This window comes from Phoca vitulina, unplaced genomic scaffold, assembly GCF_004348235.1.
Source record: "Phoca vitulina isolate PV1807 unplaced genomic scaffold, GSC_HSeal_1.0 scaffold9, whole genome shotgun sequence".
Classification (NCBI taxonomy): domain Eukaryota; kingdom Metazoa; phylum Chordata; class Mammalia; order Carnivora; family Phocidae; genus Phoca; species Phoca vitulina.
In genome coordinates this window covers 50,955,231-50,974,617 of record NW_022589712.1, presented here as the reverse complement: position 1 = coordinate 50,974,617, position 19,387 = coordinate 50,955,231, and the positions used below count along the sequence as shown (strand labels likewise).

Genomic DNA, 19,387 nt, shown 5'->3' with positions numbered 1-19,387 from the left:
GTCAATACTGAAAAGGGCTTTGAGGGACCTTTGGGATCAACTTCCTCAAATTCTTGATAAGGAAACAGGGCTGAATGTGAAGGTACCCAAGGTCATTCAACTAATTAATAAAACATCAATTCTCATTTATTGAGCAGCTACTATGAGTATAACCTTGATTTCAATGATCACAACAGTCCCGTTTTTACTGGAAGAGAAACTGAGGGTCACAGAGGTTCTGTAACTTGCAGCACGATAGACAGCAAGTGGCAGCGCGAGCTAGTGTGGGGCCCAGCCAGGTCTGTGTGCTCTCCACCCCACCAGTGTGGCCCAGTGTGACAAATGAAAGGCTGGCATTTGAAGAAGCGGTTTCTTGTTTAGAGGAAGTGACACGGTTACATGAGAAACATTAACAAAACAGAGGAATAAAGGGGAGGGTCCCTCTCCTTGAGCTGCAGGGACCAGAAAGAGCTGGGTGCCCTGTGGTTCGCCCTTCCTCTTTATTCTCCATTTGCTTTCCCCTGGAAACCCTTAGAGACCCATAAGACCTGAACACTCACTGCTCCCAGCTGGAGCTGAGAAGCAGGCGGGGGAAGGCAGGCGAGGGGAAATGCCTGTTCTCTGCCAGAGAGGCAGGGAATTCAGCCAGGTCACACTCAGGAAACTAGGGCAGCCTCCCAGCCGGGGCCCTTCCTAGCTCTTGAGTGTGACTTGTCATTTGGCTTGAAATGAATGTGCCCCAAATCAGCCACACCCATATTTAAATACACAGTGTAAAAAGTATTCTAAAGTCCAGGAGAAATGCGCTACCAGGCTTTTAGAATCACCTCATGCACTTCCCTTTCATGAGCAGATGTCAACAACTGGCTGGTCCGAATCAGTGTATTTGCAAAGGCCCAACAGGATCTGGCCCTTGACTCAGTGACTGCCATTGCAGCCAGACAGGATTATGTGGCCCTCTGAATGATAAACGGTAAAATTTGTCTTTAAAAAAGATCACAGAACAATAATGACTTCAATGCTGAAAATCTGCTGACTCCGAGTTTCACTCTCTGCCTATTAAAGATACACACTGGAGCATAAAGCAATGAAGAGTCTACTGGTCTATAATCCAGAAGGTGTGGCCAGATTCCAGCTTTGCTTCACCAGCTTAGTGTGACCTTGGAAAAAGTCGCCAACCACCATGCTTGAGCCTTATCATTTCTAAATGGAGGCAGTTTAATAACTCAACCTCCTCAGCCCATTTCAATTCTAAAATCTTATCATTCAATGTTTGTGACTCAAAGAAATGTACAGACTCAAAGGCCCAAACCGCAAGGCATTAAGACAGGATCCCTTTCCTCTAACCCACACTGTGTTCTGTGTCCCAGCAGTGCCATCCCTTGCACTGCAGGTGACATGTCTCAGCCACCCTGGGATACGGCCTTCCACCAGTAGGTCTGTGAGGTCAGAGAGCACACCCACAGTCCTGGGCCGGGAGCTATGGCTGCAGTGGGACCAAGCGGACACAGTTCCTGATGTAAATATAATTATGAGTGGAGTCCAAAGTGTAGAGTGCTGTGAGCAGATAGGACAGCGTGGCTTGACTGCAATTAGATGGTCAGGGAAGGCCTCCCCGAGGAGGTGACACTTACACTGAATTCTGACAGATGAGCAGACATTAGTCCGACAGAGTAGGGGCTGAAACCTTCCAAGCCTGCGAAGCCACCTGCCTCCAGCCTTCAGGCAGGGTATTGCTGAGTGTGCTTGGGGAACAGCAAGGAAGCCAGTGTGGATGGAAGTGAGAATGGGGAAGGGGCCCAAGAGGAAGCTGCGTTTTGGATTTTATTCTGAGGAGGATTTTAAGCAGAGACATGATCATGCCTTAATAACACAATCTCCATTCGTTTAGCAAGACCCTCTGCTTGCCGCTAAAGGCACAGTGATAAGCCCAAACTGATCACCACTGCCAGTGGAGAAAGGGGTGGGGAAGGGGGGGTAGAAAGGCTGGGTCAGGCCTTGGCAGGGGCCCAGGCAAGAGAAGATGATGATGTAGTAGTGGGGATGGGAGAGGTGGGTGGATTCAAAATAGTTTGAGGTGAAACTGACAGCAGGTGGGGATGGCTGGGGCCTGGGGGCGGGGGGCGCCTATCAAGAAAGGCTTCTAGCTTTCTCTCTCAGCTGACAAGACTGAGTGAACCAAAAATTTGGGTCCCTCATTCTTTTCTACTCGTCCCTGCAAACTTATTCCTCTATATGCTGCGTTCTATTCCAGTACTGTCTCCAGAAGTGAAAATATGCTGATTTCATAGACTCCAAGGTAACACAGGGGACAGAGATTAAAAATACACATAGGATCAGGATCAATTTAAATACTTCCCTGTGTTTTTGTTAATGAGTGCTTTTATACTTCAAACACTAAGATTATAGGTAAAATTTGTCCAGAAGCCACTTAATCATACTAGGATTATCTATGAGAGGGAGATTTTTAAAATGTAGAGTTTTGTTTTTAACTCCAATTTAGCCTAAGGCAGCTTCAGTTTAACTTTTCGTTCAACAAGGATAAAAATACTACGAACTAAAACCAAAAGCCAAACTATTCTTTTGGAAAAATCTTCAAATCCATATTTTAAATGATCTACTGGATATTAAGATACTAATCTATGGATACTAAAATTCAAAATAAATAATAAACCCATACTCTAAGACCAAGGAAGTTAGTTCCCTGACTTGACCCCTGCTCAAATTTTTCCCTCCTTCTGCATGTCATATTGGATATAGTAGTACTTTTCAGACTCATGTAACAAAAAAAAAAAAAAGAGAAAAGAGAAAGGCTACAAAGTCTTGCTAATGTTACCTAAACATGTTCAAGTTCCTACATTTTGTGTTGAAAATATGATTTAATGAACTTTAGTTTAAAAGCTCTCTAGGGGGGCGCCTGGGTGGCTCAGTTGGTTAAGCGACTGCCTTCGGCTCAGGTCATGATCCTGGAGTCCCTGGATCGAGTCCCGCATCGGGCTCCCTGCTCGGCAGGGAGTCTGCTTCTCCCTCTGACCCTCCCCCCTCTCATGTGCTCTCTCTCATTCTCTCTCAAATAAATAAATAAAATCTTAAAAAAAAAAAAAAAAAAAAAGCTCTCTAGGGCACCTGGGTGGCTCACTCAGTCAAGTGTCTGCCTTCAGCCCAGGTCATGATCCCAGGGTCCCGGGATCAAGTCCCTCATTGGGCTCCCTGCTCGGTGTGGAGCCTGCTTCTTCCTCTCCCTCTGCCCCTCCCCACTGCTCGTGTTCTCGCTCTCTTTCTCTCACGTGTTCTCTCTCAAATAAAAATTAAAAAATCTTTTAAAAAAATAAAAATAAAAGCTCTCCTACTGTGGAAGATTTTAAGTGACAAGGATTTTAGATAAACAGTGTATTTATATGTTATATATATACAACATATATATTATATATATATATTACAGCCAACAAGTGTTTGTTGCTTAATTATGTGCAAAGAATTTGAAAGCTAGATAAACTATCACAGTGACATTCCTGCTTCTTTTAGAGGTCATTCCTTGACATCTGCTGTTTACAAAAGGCAAGGGGGATTTTTTCGGGGTCATTCCTCCAAGCCTGCTGTTTACAAAAGTAAGACCAAGAGTTTTCTTTCAATTCTTAAGAATTTAGGCTTATTTTAGTCTGAAAGTGAGGATAATAATTCACCTCAAGGCTTAACAAATAAGGGTAGCAAAAATCAAACAAGGGGTGCCTGGGTGGCTCAGTCGGTTAAGTGTCCGACTCTTGGTTTTAGCTCAGGTCATGATCTCAGGGTTGTGGGATCGAGTCCCGCATCAGGCTCCAAGCTGGGCATGGAGCCTACTTAAGATTCTTTCTCTCCCTCTGCCTTCCCCCACCTCCCCTGCTTGCGCACTCTCTCGCCCCCTCTCTCCAAAAAAAAAAAAGTCTGCCCTAAACATAAAATATCCTCAGTCAGGAGTTTGAAAAAAAGGCTCACAGAAGCTCATGTTAAGACATTTTCATGTTAGCAGTAACTTCCGTCCAATAGGTAAATTTCTGTTAAGCTTTAAATCAATAGTAGTAAAATTCCAATATGAATATTAATATGGTAGTTATCATTTCTGTAGGACTATATGCCTTTTACAATTATTGTTTTATGTAAAAAGTTTGTGTGCTAAATGTCAGACAGATCAATTTTTAAGTAAGCTCTATGCCCAACATGGGGCTTGAACCCATGAACCCCAAGATCAGGAGTTGTATGCTCTACTGACTGAAACAGCCAGGTGCCTCAGACCCTCAATTTTAGTCAAAAATTTTCGATTACATCAAGCAGATCATATGTAAATAGAAATCCAGCTTAAAGTATCAAAAGACTGGTGATGGAAAGCCCATCTGGTGGAAGCAGCATAGTGGAATCAGCTGGCCCTGTGCATCAGTCTGGCTTTGCCAATTACTGTGTGACCCTGGGCAAGACACTTCATCTGTTTGGGCCTCAGTGTTCTCATCTGCAAAATAGGCACATTACCTACCCCATAGAAATGTCACGAAGATTAAGTAAAATAAGACCGTGCTTCAGACAGGTTGTAGATGCCTCCCAGACACTGCCTTCCTCCTCATTCCAGATGCCGGTTATTATGGGCTCAATTGTGTCCCCCACCAAATTCATGTTGACGTCCTAACCCCCAGTACCCTCAGGATGTGACTGTGTTTGAAGATAGGGCCTTTAAAGAGGTAACTAAGTGAAAATGTGGTCATTAGGATTAGGGTGGACCCTAATGCAGTATTGACTGGTGTCCTTATAAGATTAGGACAAAACACACAGAGGGAAGACCATGTGAAGACACAGGGAGGAAAGAGGTCAGGAGGCCTCAGAAGAAACCAACCCTGCCAACAACTTGATTTTGGACTTTCGCCTCCAGAACTGAGAAACTGTATTTCTGTTGCTTAAACCACCCAGTCCGTAGTATCTGTTACGGCAGCCCGCACAAGCCAATATGCCAGTCATGGCCGGAGGTGACTGGAGTCCCCTGATCGCAGGTTGCTGTGTAAGTCCTACTTCGTCTGCCACGACAAAGAAGAAAGTTGAGAAGCACTAAGATACAGACTTAACACACGTGGCTTCACTCCTGGCCTATAGTAAAGACTCAGTAAGTGGCAGACAGTATGGTCCAATTTATGAAAACCGAACGTAAGCATATCATTATATTCTTTAGCATTATTTAACCGGTTGCTCACAACACTTAGAACCCAGGAACCAACTGCCGAAAATAGAGTAGAGGTAGAAAGAGTTTCAAGAAGCAGATGCAGGGGTGCCTCACTGGCTTAGTTGGTAGAGCATGTGACTCTCAACCTCAGGGTCCTGAGTTCAAGCCCCATGTTGGGTATGGTGCCTAAGTACCTGGAGGAAAAAAAAAGCAGCAGATGCAAGCATATGAATAAATAACTTATTTTGATGGCAGGAGCTCGAGTTTTCCCAAGGCTAGCCCTCTACTGAGAGAAAACCAAAGATTCATTTTTGAAAGTGATAAGGTGCATTTCAGTAACTTCAGTAAGCATAATATTCTATTTCCTATGAAGTACACTTTGTATTTCTGCATTTGTCAAAACAATTTTAAAAACTGTACTAGTACAAAATAAGTTGTGAAACACTGAGCTGGCAATTTCTCACACAATAGAAACATTTTTATGTACATGACATTTCCTTTGGGTAGAGAGGCACTGAACTTTAGAATTTGGGATTTCAGAGGGCAGAATGTATATTTGGGACACAGAAAAGAGACTAGATTTATGAAGCTCTCATTTCCTCCTTTCCCTTTCACAGCTGATCAAACAAACCAGAACCCTTCCAGAAGATACTTTTATGGCTGAGACAGGTTCTCAAGTTAGAACCAGGTAAGCCTGTTCACGACAGAACCCACTAGCCACACACGTGGTTTATCAAGAACTCGCAATGTGGCTGGTGTGACTGAGGAACTGGTGGTGGGGTTTTTTTTCAGTATATATATACATATATATATATATATATATATATTTTTTTTTTTTAGTAATCTCTATGCCCAACGTGGAGCTTGAACTCATAACCCCGAGATCAACAGTCGCATGCTCTTCCAACTGAGCTGGCCAGGTGCCCCAGGTTTTAATTTTAATGTAAAGTTAAACCAATAATTGTTTCAGTTATTGAAAAGAAATTAAGTATGTCTGCAACTGTATGTGAATCTAGGCTTTCAACTGTAAATTGTATGAACTCTAAATACAGATCAAGTACGTCCAAAGAACATTAGCATCCAAACTGAATGTGCACTAAGTAGAAAATACACACCAGATTTTGAAGACTTAATATGAAGAATATAAAATATCTTATTAGTATGTTTTTATATTGTTTACATGTTGAAATGGTATTTGGCACATGTTGGATTAAATAATTTTATTCAAATTAATTTCACCTTTGTTTTTAATGTGGCTACTAGAAAATTTAAAATTACATGTGGCCCACATTCTATTTCTCCTAGTGCAGAGGTACACTGTCATAAAGCTAGTTAAACTTGACTTATGTGACCATATTTCCTGAATAATTCTCCAGCTCTCCAGAGTGAGTAGTTAAAAATTCATTTATGTTAATACTGTGTATCTCCTGGAGAAACTGTGGGCCCGTAAGCTTTGCAAAGCTGGTAAAAACTTTGCATTTTAAGACTAAGGTTAAAGTAAATAGTTTAAATGACTAAGAACCTGAAATAATATTTGGGTCATAACTGTATTTATACAAATTGTATCTTGGCTCTAGTCAGGACTGATTTAAACATTACTTTGGTTGATACATGTTAAGATACACATTTTAGAAATTTTGTGAATTATAATAAAACATAATTTGGCAAATATGTGAAAAAAATGCTTTCATCTTCTCTCAAACCTGAAGAATTCTATTACTTTAACCTCCAAAAAACCTTGATTCAGGTAGAAATTAAGGTGTCTAAAGCAAGAAAGTAACTGATGTCAAAATCCTGTTAATTTTAGGGTAGATTAGCCCTATTCTCTACCCGCATTATGTTAACTTAGATGTCCTAGTGCCCATTCTCTTTTTTCAGTTCATTAAAGAGAAAGCAATCAAAGTATTCAATAAAGTACACCGGGCTTGAAAACCTAACCCACACATAATTTCAACTTTTGACAATTATTTAAAACCATACCACAATTATAGACAGGTTACTAAGGCTCTTAGGTTCAAATTATTTTTAAGATTAGGTGAAAATATGTACTTTTTAAAATGAGGTGTCTATTTTATGAGATTCAACCTACTATAATCTATAGTATAATAAGGTCCCATCTCCAGGAAGTTATCAGACACAATACACGGACCATTTTCAGGATCAATTAGAATTCAGTATATTTGACACTTAAATTACACTTAATAAAATTTTATATTCCAGGATAATTGAGATAGTCTTAATTTCATCAAACAAGTATCACTGCTGACAAAAATTGAGAATTTATGGGCTGAATGTCTTGATCCGATTTCACACTTTAATTAGACTTTTAAGTTTTCAGTAACCTGCTTTTAAAAAAATATGTAAATCCAAAAAAATATGTAAATCCATGTTTCTCAGAAAAGCTGAGTTCAGAATTTTTAAAATAATCCTGTACTTTTTGGACTTTATTATATTCATTTTGAGTTAAAATAGACTTTTAGTTTATATGTTTGTGAATCTCCCTTAAATAGGACACAAAGAGCCCACTGTAACACACAGAGATTAAATGCTGACAGTGACTCGGTCTTTGGGGCTTAGAAGATATTAAAAGGACAGACTCTCCAAGGTTGTCTTCTATCACATTCAGCCGTGACTTATCTTGTAGAAGCAATTGTGTTGCGTATGAAAAATAAAGTGGAACAAACCATTCTACCCAACTCAACCAATATAGGGCTTCCTTTGTTCTACAAAACATAACTGGAAAGGTCAGCAAGACCTGTGGCCGTGGACATTCAAGGCTTAGAGAAGTCTAATTCAATGTCCCCAAAGCAAAATGACCCAAGACTTTCGGAGATGTCGTAGAGGAAAATGAAAACCATTCATCAGCACTGAATGCTAAATCCCGATCAGGACTGCACACGAGACAGGACGCGCACATCCTGGGGCCTGGATGCAAAGCGCGAGGCCTGTCCGCTCGCTCTCACACGTCCAGAGGCTCTGTATGCCAGCCGAGCGTCTCAGAAAGCCTGCCTCGCAGCGCGCAGCTGGCTCGTGCGGAGGAGATAAGGACGCAAGGTGCGTCCGGGTCAGCTCTGCCCGGGGCTCAGCGGGGCGGCCGGGGGCCCGTGGGGGGCGGCCGGGGGCGGGGCCGGCGCGGGCGGCAGCTGCAGGTGTTGAGCCGGATCCGGAGCACCTGCTAACTGGAGCTCCCCGGTTTGCTCCTGCTGGGCGTGAAGGTGTTCCAGGGTTTCCTTGGAGAGCGTGATGACGTGCACGGGCTCGGTCTGTGCGGGCTCCATCTGACTTTCAATCATGTCGAGGCCCTGAATGTGCTCCGTCTGCCCCTGAGGGGCGGAGAGGATGAAGTTCTGCAGCTGCTGGGGCTGCTGCGTGAGCAGGGCGAGGTCGGCAGCCTGCTCGGCCGCCATGTTCTGCGAACTCTCCGCAGTGACGATGCTGATTCCTTGGCTGGGGCCGGGCATGAAGTTGATGTTATGTACAGAATTGGTGACGAGAAGCTGAATTTCCTGCTCTCCAGAGGCAGAGAGCTGATACGGCTGCAGCTGAAGAATACTCCTGACCTCCTGGGTGTCAGGGCTGCCGGAAACGCCGCTGGCGTCCGACGCGGGCTTCTCTTTGCTGTGGATTTTCAAGTGGGCCTTCAAGTTGTCCAAGCGAGCGAACTGTAAGTTGCACTCGGGGCACGAGAAGGGCTTTTTGCCCGTGTGCAGAATGCAGTGTCTCCTCTTGGCACTGGAGTCTGAGAACGACTTGCCACATATGCCACAGGAGTAGGGCTTCTCTCCTCTATAAAAAATACACATTTGACTTTACAAACGGCTCTGCTTATTACTTCCTGATTATTTAGGGAGAAGAAGTCAAGAGTAGAGGCCAATTAACTCGACTGGGAGTCATAAGCCATGGGTTCTTCTGCTAGCTTAAGGAGTCAGAGCAAGTCACCACTTTCGGGGGTTTCCGTTTCTGATCCTAAAGGAAAAAAGACGAGGCGGGGGTGCTGTCTGAGCAAGGGTGGTGCATGGGGTTGGGCTACATGTGATAACATTTTATGATTCTACAGTCTGTATTTTAGATAAGAGAGCAAATATTTATATATTGCACACACAAAGTTCCTTTTTGTTTTGTTTTCATTTTCATTGCCAACTTTTAGATTCTTGTGGCCAAATTTAAGTATATGTGATTGACTTCAATATTCAAAACGTGAGTAGGGGCGCCTGGGTGGCTCAGTCAGTTAAGCTTCTGACTCTTGATTTCGGCTCAGGTCGTGTATCTCAGAGTTGTGGGCTCGAGCCCTGTGGGGGCCTCCATGCTGAGTGTGGAGCCTGCTTAAGGTTCTCTCTCCCTCTTTCTCCCACTCCCTCAAAAAAAAAACAAAAAACAAAACCCCAAGTTTGTCTTAGAAGTTACTATTAGTTAGTAATAGAAGTTAGTTATTTGTCTTAGAAGAACTACTGAATCAAATCTGGATGTGTGAACAAAAATGTTTATTCAGAAAACATTAAATTTAATATTTATTTTTGACTGAAGATTTAAACTTTGGATCAGCCCCCAGCCCAAAATAAAAATTCAAGAAATGAAATCAGTAATGCAAACTTTTGCTGGCCAGAACCAGTTTTCCTGATTTTGCCTAAGTTAGGAATTGCTTCATTGTAAAGATAAAATATGGTAAACTACACAGAAAGTTCTACCCGTGTAATAATTTGGGGAGAAGGCCTGTATAAGTAACATATGTCACCCAACTGAACACCAGGGTTGAATGAGGACTCCCATATAAAAAAAATATCTGTGAAACTTTACCTATGGATTCTGATGTGGGTCTGAAGAGAACTCTTTGCTGTGAAAGATTTGCCACAGATTTCACAAGTAAATGGCTTCTCACCTAAAAAAGGGACACTGTTTAGAAATATACATCCAACACAAAGTGAAAAGCAAAAATCATCCCACATTTTCACAATATTAAGAAAAAAAAAAGGCAATACCACTTGACTCCTTAATGAGCACTAATGAATGAAGCCCTTACCAAACACCTACTATGTACCTAAGCACTGTATGCTAAGTGCCAAGAGGATACAGAGAAAGTGTAAGATATGGTTCCTTCCCTTAAAAACTGAAACAAGGAGGTAGATGATTATACACAGTAAACAAAAGAACACACCACATTTACTCCCGTACGGTCCACCCTGAGATAACTCTCATACCTGACCTTCCTGAGGACACCGGTCCACTAGGGTGACCTGCATATTATTCACATTTATGTCTGCCTTGCAGTGTATCCAGAACCTGACCACATCTCACCACCTTCACTGCCACCCCCCAGTCCAGGCCACCACTGTCTCTGCAGCAGCCGAACGGGTCTCCCCACTTCTGTTCCAGCTTCCCTGTTGTCCACAATAAATGCAGCAACCACAGTGACCCTGTAGGCAGTCTGCTCATTTCACACTTCTGCTGCAAACACTCCAAAGGCTCCCTGTTCCCATCCGGAGATAAAAACCAAAGCCCTAGGCCTAGAGGCATCACACATCTGTCTGCCCCGCGCCCCCCCCACCCCCCCACCCCGGGTCCTTGCCCTAAACTTTTCTAACCTCACCAGGCACTCTCCCTTTGCTCACTGCTCAGCTCACGGCCCGGTGGAGAGTCACTGGACACCCCACCCCGAGCAAGCCCCGGCCAGGGCTCCTGCCCCCACCATTCCTCCCCCAGCATGTCTTGCCTAGGGGATTCCCAGTGTGGTTCACCCCTGTGCTGCCTTTAAGCCTCTGCTCAAACGTCACTTTCCCAGCAAGGAGGCCTCGTCACCACCGAAAGCACTGTCCTCCGCCCCTCAACACTCTTTAGTCCCCTTCTCCGGATCCGTTTCCCCACAGTGCTAGCCCCACCTCAAAGACTGTACGTGTTGTTTATTGTCCATCTCCCCCATTCTTAGGAGGAGACTTTGTGGGCTCGTCCAGTCCTAGTACCCCTGTGCCTGGAATCAGGCCTGGCACACTGTTCCAGAAATCCCTGATGACTGAATGAATTTCACAGGGTGGAAACTAAGGCCCACATAAAGCATGACTGTTCCAGACTCCGCTAGGAATTCATGAAGCTTCAAGAACCGTTTATTCAGCATTAGTCTGTACGCTGCACATACAACCGACAGACTGTCATGTCCTCTGGAAACAAAAGTAAGTGGTCCTCACGCAGGCAAGGGAGCTATGAATTTAAAGAAGAGAGAGAACAAAATCCCGCTTAACTAGGTAACAGCCGGGGACGGGTGCCATTTGAAGTGCGGCCTCCCTTTCATAGCCTCTCCTGGAAAATTCACGCGAGCCATCTTTCCACGCTCCATCTAGGTGGAGGACGCTGGTGGCAGCTTGGGTGAGTTGGCGTCCCCGCATCAGCAGCTCTTACCACTCCACAGGTGAAAACCAGGCCACTGCTGCTCTCCTTCCAGCCTCCCAAACCAGAGCTGGGGCCCGCGCTGACCTCAGTGTGTTCGCTGCTCCTCCAGATCCAAAGACGAGGACCTGCTTGTCGTGTCAAGTTCCGTTTCGGAAATATACTAACGATGTTCGCCCTGCCATTCAATGCCATCTGGGTTGACAATCTCAGAAAGTCTTTCTGTTAGCGAATGTTTGAAATCATGGACATTCTTTCCAAGAACACAGAGTCCTTCGGAATCTATCTGGACAGGGCCACTGATGACCACTTCCACGGCCACCACACTGTACGAGCCCCCGATTACTGCAACAGCCTGCTAATGGGTCTCTCCACCTGTGGCTCACCACACCCCACACGACGCTGGGATGATCCTATTAAAATTCTAAGTCCTATCATCTCGCTGCTCTCGTTAAAGTCTTCTCGCTCAGAACAAAAGTCCAGTCTTCACCGTGGCCTCCAATGTTCTGAAGCCTGAGTGCACACCAGAATCACCGAGGAAATTTTTACACAGAGCAGTTCCGAGGCTCTACCCCAGGTTAATTCAATCAGAATCTCTGGGGTTGGGACCAGGCTTTTTCTTTTTTAAAGCTTCTCAGGTGATTGAGGCCTGAGCCCCAGCAGCTCGGCTGAGAGGCCTGTTACACAGATTCCATCCGGTTGCCTCTGCTCTGCACCTACCCGAAGCCTTCTGATGCCCACCACCCTGGCTCAGGCTCAGTCACAACTGCCTCCTGGCATTTCTCTGGTAAGGTGGAAACTCTTGTGTCTCAGGGCTTTGCACCTGCTGTTCCCTCTGCGTGGGATGCTCTTCCCCTGGGCAGCCACAATGGCTGTCTTCGCTCCCCACAGCATTCAGATCTCTATCCAAGGTGTCCCCCCATCTGTGAGGCCTTCTCAGATAAGTCCCCACGGAAAAGGGCAGCTCCCCTTCCCACATCCTGCCCCCTTACCCTGCGTTTAGTTCTTCACAGCACTGACTCCCACCTAACATGCTATGGAGTCATTTTTCCTTGTCTTGCCTGGTCCACAGCAGGGGCTCTGGCCACCTCATTCACTGCTGCAGCCTCAGCACCTAGAGAGAACGGTGTCTGGGACCCAGGAGCTGTTCTGTAAATATGTGTTAAATGGATGAATTAAATGTCACAGAACCTATTCATGATAATGTCTGTAGAAAGATTGTATAGAGATCCCTCTTCATAGAATTCCTACCCTATGAGACACTTATTTTAAGAAAACAAATTACATTTAAGGAGAAAAAATTTGTGTTTAAAAAAAAATGTCCAAAGCAGCATAAACCAACCTGATATATAATTTTAGTAGACAATTTAACAGAATCATTAAAGAACCAAACTGCAGGAGGAAGCTTTTCTTAGAAAAAATCTAACAGGTTCATTTTTAAGAAGTGCTCCTTACCAAAAGGTCTAAAAGACCCGCACTTTTACTTTGCTGTTCTTAAAGAAGTTGCCCTGCCCTGATCGATCCTGTCTCCTCTTTATCCCTGAAGCTGATTTTTCTGGAGGTAGCAATGCTTAAGTTGTAAGTACTGGTTCTAGGGGAGGAAGTGGGAAAACCCTCAGTGCTTATGCTACCTGTGTGTGTTTCATTTTACTTTCTTTTTGAAAAAAGTTCTCTCAGTAATCTTCAGCACTGAGGTACACTAGGAGTGAAACACAGAACCACACTCAGGCTTGCACTATTTTGTGGTATCAAATGAATTTTCTTTTTTTCTTTTTCTTTTTTTTAAGTAGGCTCCACAGCCAGCATGGGGCCCAACACAGGACTTGAACTCACAACCCTGAGATCAAGACCTGAGCTGAGATTAACAGTCAGACACTCAACCGACTGAGCCACCCAGGCGCCCCTCAAATGAATTTTCACCCAGGAACAGTGCTCAGTAAGCCATCTCTGTGTTGCTAAGAAATAAGAGACGGGATCTCCCCACAGAATGGTGTCAACAGCCTTCTGCCTTGGACTTTTGAATGGTCTTCTAAAATTCCCACCCGATTTATAACAAATGGAGCCTGAGGAGAGGACTCATTCTCGCTCTTCTGAGAACGTGAAGTGTACCAGAAAGGAAGGACAGGATGGGAGCTGTACCTGTGTGTGTTCGTAGATGCTTCTTTAGCTGAGACACGTCCATGAATCTGCGACGGCAGTGGTTGCATTCCGGTAACGCGTGGCCTTGTCGCAACAATAAAAAAAGTGTCAGTGCCTACATGCGCTCTCTCCCTGCATTTCTTCAGTGATTTGTGTTAAAGCACTTCCCTGAAAAATAATCACTTTAAATATAGTACTTTAATTAAAACAACAGTAATTTTTTTTACTAATTTGGTAACAGTTAATATTTTCCTATGCATCTCAACTCCCTGCTTCCCCAGGAGAGCTGGGACCCTTCCAATCTCCCTAGAAGTAATTTTCTTCTTCCCTGGAAGCATTGGTGCGACTGTGGCCAGCTGACGCCAAGTGTCACTCCCAACCCCTCATTTATTTATCAGCTGGCAGGGGAGAAAAAGCTAGGTGGGAGAAAGCCTGGACTGACAGCTATGGGGTGGGGATATTTCGGTCTAGGCACCATTAATAACCAATCAGGCACCCTCTCAGTCAAGTGGCACTTCTGAAAGATACCAATTCTGTAGGGTTTCTGTGTATGGCATCAAAACTGTAGTATAAAATTAAATATAAATCACAAGGTAGTAGAGAATAACACAAGGACATCTAATTTAGATTGCTTTTTAAGATTCTTTTCCTAAATACAATTTTCCACAGTATGACCCTACTGTTCAGAAGTAATTTGTATTTATGTTTCTCCCCCACCAATCCAAATTTTCTCTCTTTATTGTACCTGTATGAACTCGGTAATGGCTCTTTAGTTGCCTTTTCTGGCTGAAATATTTTCCACACTGATCACAGGTGAAAGACTTCTGTCCTGCCAAATAAAAAACAAGACACTAAAACATGCAAAAACACAGAACAATAAAACGGTGGGCCCAGGTCCCCATTTTCCATGAATGATAACAAGTGACTTGCCTCCATACCCAAATGCCCTCAGTCAAAGCACAGTACCATAAATGTGCAAAGGTATGTAAGGCAGTAGGGAGTGCTGGGGACTGGAGCAGAACTGGAGAATTCAAGTTTTCCCCAAAGTCACCAAAGTAAAATAATTCTAAGCTCTGGGAGTTAAAATGTGTGTACGTTGAGCTCCCGGTAGCTGCTTCATAAGCCCTAGTTTAAAACAGAACGCTGTGCATGACTCTACACTACAGTCTGGCAGAGGCAGACACCACGTGGGAGATGCCACCAGGCTGAGCAAAGACCATCCTGACCATGGGAGCGTCCAGCCCAGGAACCCGGCGGCAGGTGGCCTTCGGGTGCAAGTCCAGGTACCTGAATGCAGGCTCATGTGCTCCAGCAGCGAGTGCTTGGTGGTGAGCGCCTTGCTGCACACGGTGCAGGTGTAGGGCCGCTCGCCTGTGTGCATCCGCGCGTGGACCTGCAGGGAGTGCTTCTGAGCAAAGCCTTTCCCGCACTCATTACATTTGAAAGGTCGCTCCCCTGGAATGAGAGCCCCAGAAGCGTGGTGTGAGCAAGAACATGCACATCTTGGTTTCCTCCTAAATTAAAACGGCAATCAAGGGATTTCTCTTAATAGGCACATATCCCAAAGGCCCAGCACAGGAGAGAAAACATCAGCAATAAAATCTGGCAAGCTGGGACAGATGACTCTGACGCCAGCAGCGAGGAATGCTGAGCTACAACCTAAGACAGAGCCTCCACGATGCTCAGCCATTGGTGGCACCTGTTATCTCTGAAAGTAGGGGTTAGGGGGACAAGTGACCATCTGTGTCAAAGGCACTTAGACCCCCCCCCCCCAAGGCCCAAGGAGCCAGAAGACTGGCCCACTCCCCAACAAAGGATGGGGTCTGTTCTCTGAAGAGGGCAAAATAAACAGTCTCTGGACTGAGGGTCTCCAGGCACAGTGGAGTAGGACTGCCCCAGGGATGGCAAGTCCAAGTTTATATTGGGGGTGATGAGACTGCCCAGCCTTCTCCCCTGCTCTCGTTCCAGACACTGGCAGGCAGGCCCAGAGCCTCAGGTGGGAGGGCAGAACATCTTCTCCGGGAACGTGGTGGGCCAGGGTAAGGGGGCTGCAGCTGGGATGCCAGGTGTTGGGGAGGGAGTGGGGTCCAGCCACAGCACCCCCAGGGAGGCCGCCGTCTACAGGCCCGCTCCACACCCACGCGGTGGCCAGGAGCTAGCAGTCAACCCTTCCAGCATAGGATTAAATGTGATTTTTTTAAAACCACCATTCAAGGAAGGCCTTTTAGTAGCTGAAACAGATACCAAAACAGATCAGAAAAAAAAGCAACTTGCGGAAAACAGAGGCTGCCCAAGGGGAAGAAAACGTTAAAAACTGACAAACAAGCGACTGCTGTTATTAACGTGCTCACAGAGGGAAGATACTACACTGTGAACCAAAAAGAGGATTCACAATAACTAAAAAAAAAAAAAAAAAAAAAAATTTAGAGAATAAAAAAGGGCTCCTAGAAGTAAAACAGTAAGAGTAGAAACATAAAGGGGAAATCTCCCCGAATGTAGAGCCAAAAGTGATGGGAATTAAGAGGTAAGGACTTTAGAGGGTGGGTCCAGAGGTTCAACATCCAAATGTTCTAGAAAGAGAGAGCACAGAAAACTGATGGGAGATACCATCCATGAAGGAAGTGAAAGATAGGAGTTTCCAAACTGTATGGATCTACGGGTAGCCACTGAAATGGGACAAAAACAGACCCACACTAAAGTGAGTCACTGCAAAATTTCAGAATACTGGGGGCAAAAGGGAACATCCTACATGCTGTTTTCCCTAACAAATGTTAGAGACCTATTTAACTCTCTCAACTATCCTCTATTACAGTTCAACAAATATTTCCCAAGTGTCTACCTTGTTTAAAGAACCAGAGTTCAAGGTTCTCAACCCATCTTTCAAAAACACCAAGGCCCCAATTAAATCAGGAGCTCTGGGGCTGCTGCCCAGTCACTGGTGGTTTTAGAAGCTCCCTAGGTGATTCTACTGGGTGGTCAGGTTGAGAACCACAGGGCTAGCTCTGCTGGGTGAGAGGAGCCTTAACTACTACTAGTCCCTATACTTAAGTTGACAATTAGGTTGAGGGGTATTTAACTGGTAACTACAACCCGACCCAAAGCAGAGTGAGTTAAGTAAGGGAGGGCTCAAAGGAGGAAGGGATTTCTGGTTAGGGCCGCACTATCCAATATGGTGCCAGTTAAATTAATCAAAATAAAAAATTCAGTTCCTCAGTCACACCACATGTCAAGCTCAAAATTGCACGTGGCTAGCAACCACCATATGCAGTGCAGATACAGAACACTTCTGTCCTCACAAAAGGGTCTACTGGCCAGTGCTGGGCCAGAGGGACCAAAAAGAAGACATTTAAAGCTAAATGGCTGAGTGAGAAAGCTGTCCCCACAGACCTGGGCAAAAGCATAGCTACAGTCAAGATGAATGTTCACGAATCAGAAAGCAGAGTAAATCTGGCTAGAGTTTGACACCCGGGCATTAAAGCCTGGAACCAGTGACTCACAAATAAGAACAGGGTTCTGCAGTCAGGCTACCTGGGTTCAAATCCCAGCTCTGTCGCTAAACGGATGACCTGGGCAAATTATTTCTAGGACTTGGTCTCTTCATCTGTCCAATGGGGATAACATTCCCTATCTCATAGGCCTGTTGTAAGAACTAACTGCAGTAATATGTACGTAAAGGCCCTATTATAATGCCCATCACATGGAAGTTGCACAATCAATGAAAGCTATCATCATCCCTCCAAAACAAGCTCCACTGAGCTGCGAAAGTATAATTACCCGTGTGGCTCCTCTGGTGGATTGCCAAAAAGTGATTGTACTTAAACACTTTGCCACAGTCCTTACAACAGGCCTCAGGGCCCCCCCGGGCGCTTTCTCTTTCCACAGACCCTTTTGGCTGAACTCTGCTCGTCTTCATCCCCGACAAGTTTGTAATCTTTAAGTTTGACGGACCTCCGAATCCTCCGCTTGCCGTACCGACTCTGGCTGTCCTGCCCATCCTGGGTCTTGGGATCACAGTTCTCATCTTTTTCAGCTGGCGTTTCCTCCCCTCTACGTGGCTCAGAGGCAGGCTCAGCCTCTTCCATTTCTTTCGCTGGAATCTGTTCATTCAGTACGCCATTGTCTCCCTCTTTCACTACAAAGTTATGTCTATTTTGAACTGAATTGTTTACCCTCAGCTGTATTTCTTCCTCTGCAGCCAGCTGTGATTTCCCCTCCTGCACACTGTTCACTTTTCTCGGTCTTCCCCGCTTCCGTTTCGGAGGATCATTTTTCTTATTAGAAATCACCACCACTGGAGCGCCAGCAGTGTTCAGAGTCGTTGGCTTTGGGGAGCTATGATTATTTTGAAAATCCGTGTAAGCTTTTACCAGGTCATAGACCTTTAAGAACTGAGCGGTGGCCAGGATTTGTTCTGCGCTTTTCTCACTGGCCTGGAGACAACCGGTGTAGATAAACTCCAGCAGGATACCAAATGTGTCGGCAACCATGCCTTCCAGCATATAAATGGACTGGCCGATCTCCCCCTCTTCAGCAAACATCATTGAGAAGTATTCACTACTGGCAGCGAGTAAGGCTTTGTGAGCCCGGAAATGCACATTCTCCACGATTAATGTAATGTCACAGAGGAAGCCTTTCTTCCGCTGAGCCTCAAAACTGGCCAGAACAGTGTCACTGTGAGTGTCTGAGTGTACAACGAGCTGCCCAGAAGGCTCCGATGACGTTTCTGCCATTTTCTTTAGAGGCCAAGAAGCACGAAGCCTGAAATTAGAAAATAATGATTAAAAAGGAGGAAGCATCATCTAACAGGTTAAACCTAGCCCAAGTGAACCTACTACTCGCTTCACACTGTTAAATGAATTTGACCATTGACCACTTTCAGAAGTCGACTTAAAAACTTAGCTTGCCATTCTCACCCTTGTTATACCGTGACCTAGTTGGGTGAATTTCCAACATCCATGTTATTTTTCGGGGTCTGCTTTCTCCTCTGTAAAATGAAGGAATGGGAATCAAGCATCTTGAAAGTCCTTCCCCGGCACTAACTTTCCACCGTTGCACGCAGACCAGAATGGGAACTACAGTGTCTCGATTTCACGCATTAACCATTTTGTCTGTGAAAACATAAAAAGGGAGCAAATAAAATGTACACGAGCGAAATGAATCTGGGGGTAGCTGCAACTGAGTAATAACCGAAGGCGCATCGGGCCTCGCTGTGGAAGGGGTGGCACGATCGCCCAGGCTGGCCGCCAGGCAGCGCACGACGCGGCGGGCGGACGATTCCCCCGGAGCCCGGGGCCCGCATGGCTGGGCCCCCACTCCCGGCCCGGGCCCCCTCGAGCGGGAGAGGGGAGCGTATGGCTGGGCAGCACTCGACGCGGCCGCAGATCCCGCGCCCACGGTTGGCGGGCCCGGGGCGGACCTACCTCTCGTGGCGCCCGGCCCACCCCGCGGCCTGGCGGGCGCACTCGCGCCGGGCCCGCCCTGGCGCCCCGCTCCGCGGAACCCGCCGCCTGGGTTCCTGCGCCGCCCGGGCTGGGGCCCCTGCGCCCCCGCGGCCGCCGCGGCCGCCAACCCGGAAGCGCCGGCGCCGCGAGCCTGCGCGCGGACGCCGGACCACGTGGGCGCGGAGGCGCCCGGGGCGGGGCGGCGCGGCCCGGAGAGCCGGGGCGGCTCTGGCGACTGCCCTAAACTGGGGGCGGCGGATGGGGCGTGGCG

The 19,387-nt window shown here is 45.9% G+C and overlaps 2 protein-coding genes across 2 annotated transcripts; both read right to left on the bottom strand.

Moving 5' to 3' along the window:
* Window positions 1–8,226: 8,226 nt before the first annotated feature.
* On the bottom strand, window positions 8,227–8,988 carry LOC116634723 (zinc finger and BTB domain-containing protein 24-like). The gene has a single exon (XM_032408266.1). It carries the CDS (start codon window positions 8,962–8,964, stop codon window positions 8,227–8,229), a length of 738 nt encoding a protein of 245 aa, XP_032264157.1. The 5' UTR covers window positions 8,965–8,988.
* Window positions 8,989–9,044: 56 nt separating this feature from the next.
* Window positions 9,045–19,184, bottom strand: LOC116634595 (zinc finger and BTB domain-containing protein 24-like). The gene is given in 9 exon segments (XM_032408090.1): window positions 9,045–9,127; window positions 9,956–10,037; window positions 13,676–13,759; window positions 14,421–14,504; window positions 14,963–15,130; window positions 17,450–17,534; window positions 17,536–18,433; window positions 18,589–18,783; window positions 19,096–19,184. Coding segments are annotated over 7 exon segments (1,404 nt in total). The 5' UTR covers window positions 18,406–18,433; window positions 18,589–18,783; window positions 19,096–19,184; the 3' UTR covers window positions 9,045–9,096.
* Window positions 19,185–19,387: the final 203 nt, after the last annotated feature.

Bases quoted from the DNA above. Each gene is read 5' to 3' on its own strand.
- LOC116634723 (XM_032408266.1), bottom strand. From the start codon at position 8,964: ATGTGTATTTTTTATAGAGGAGAGAAGCCCTACTCCTGTGGCATATGT.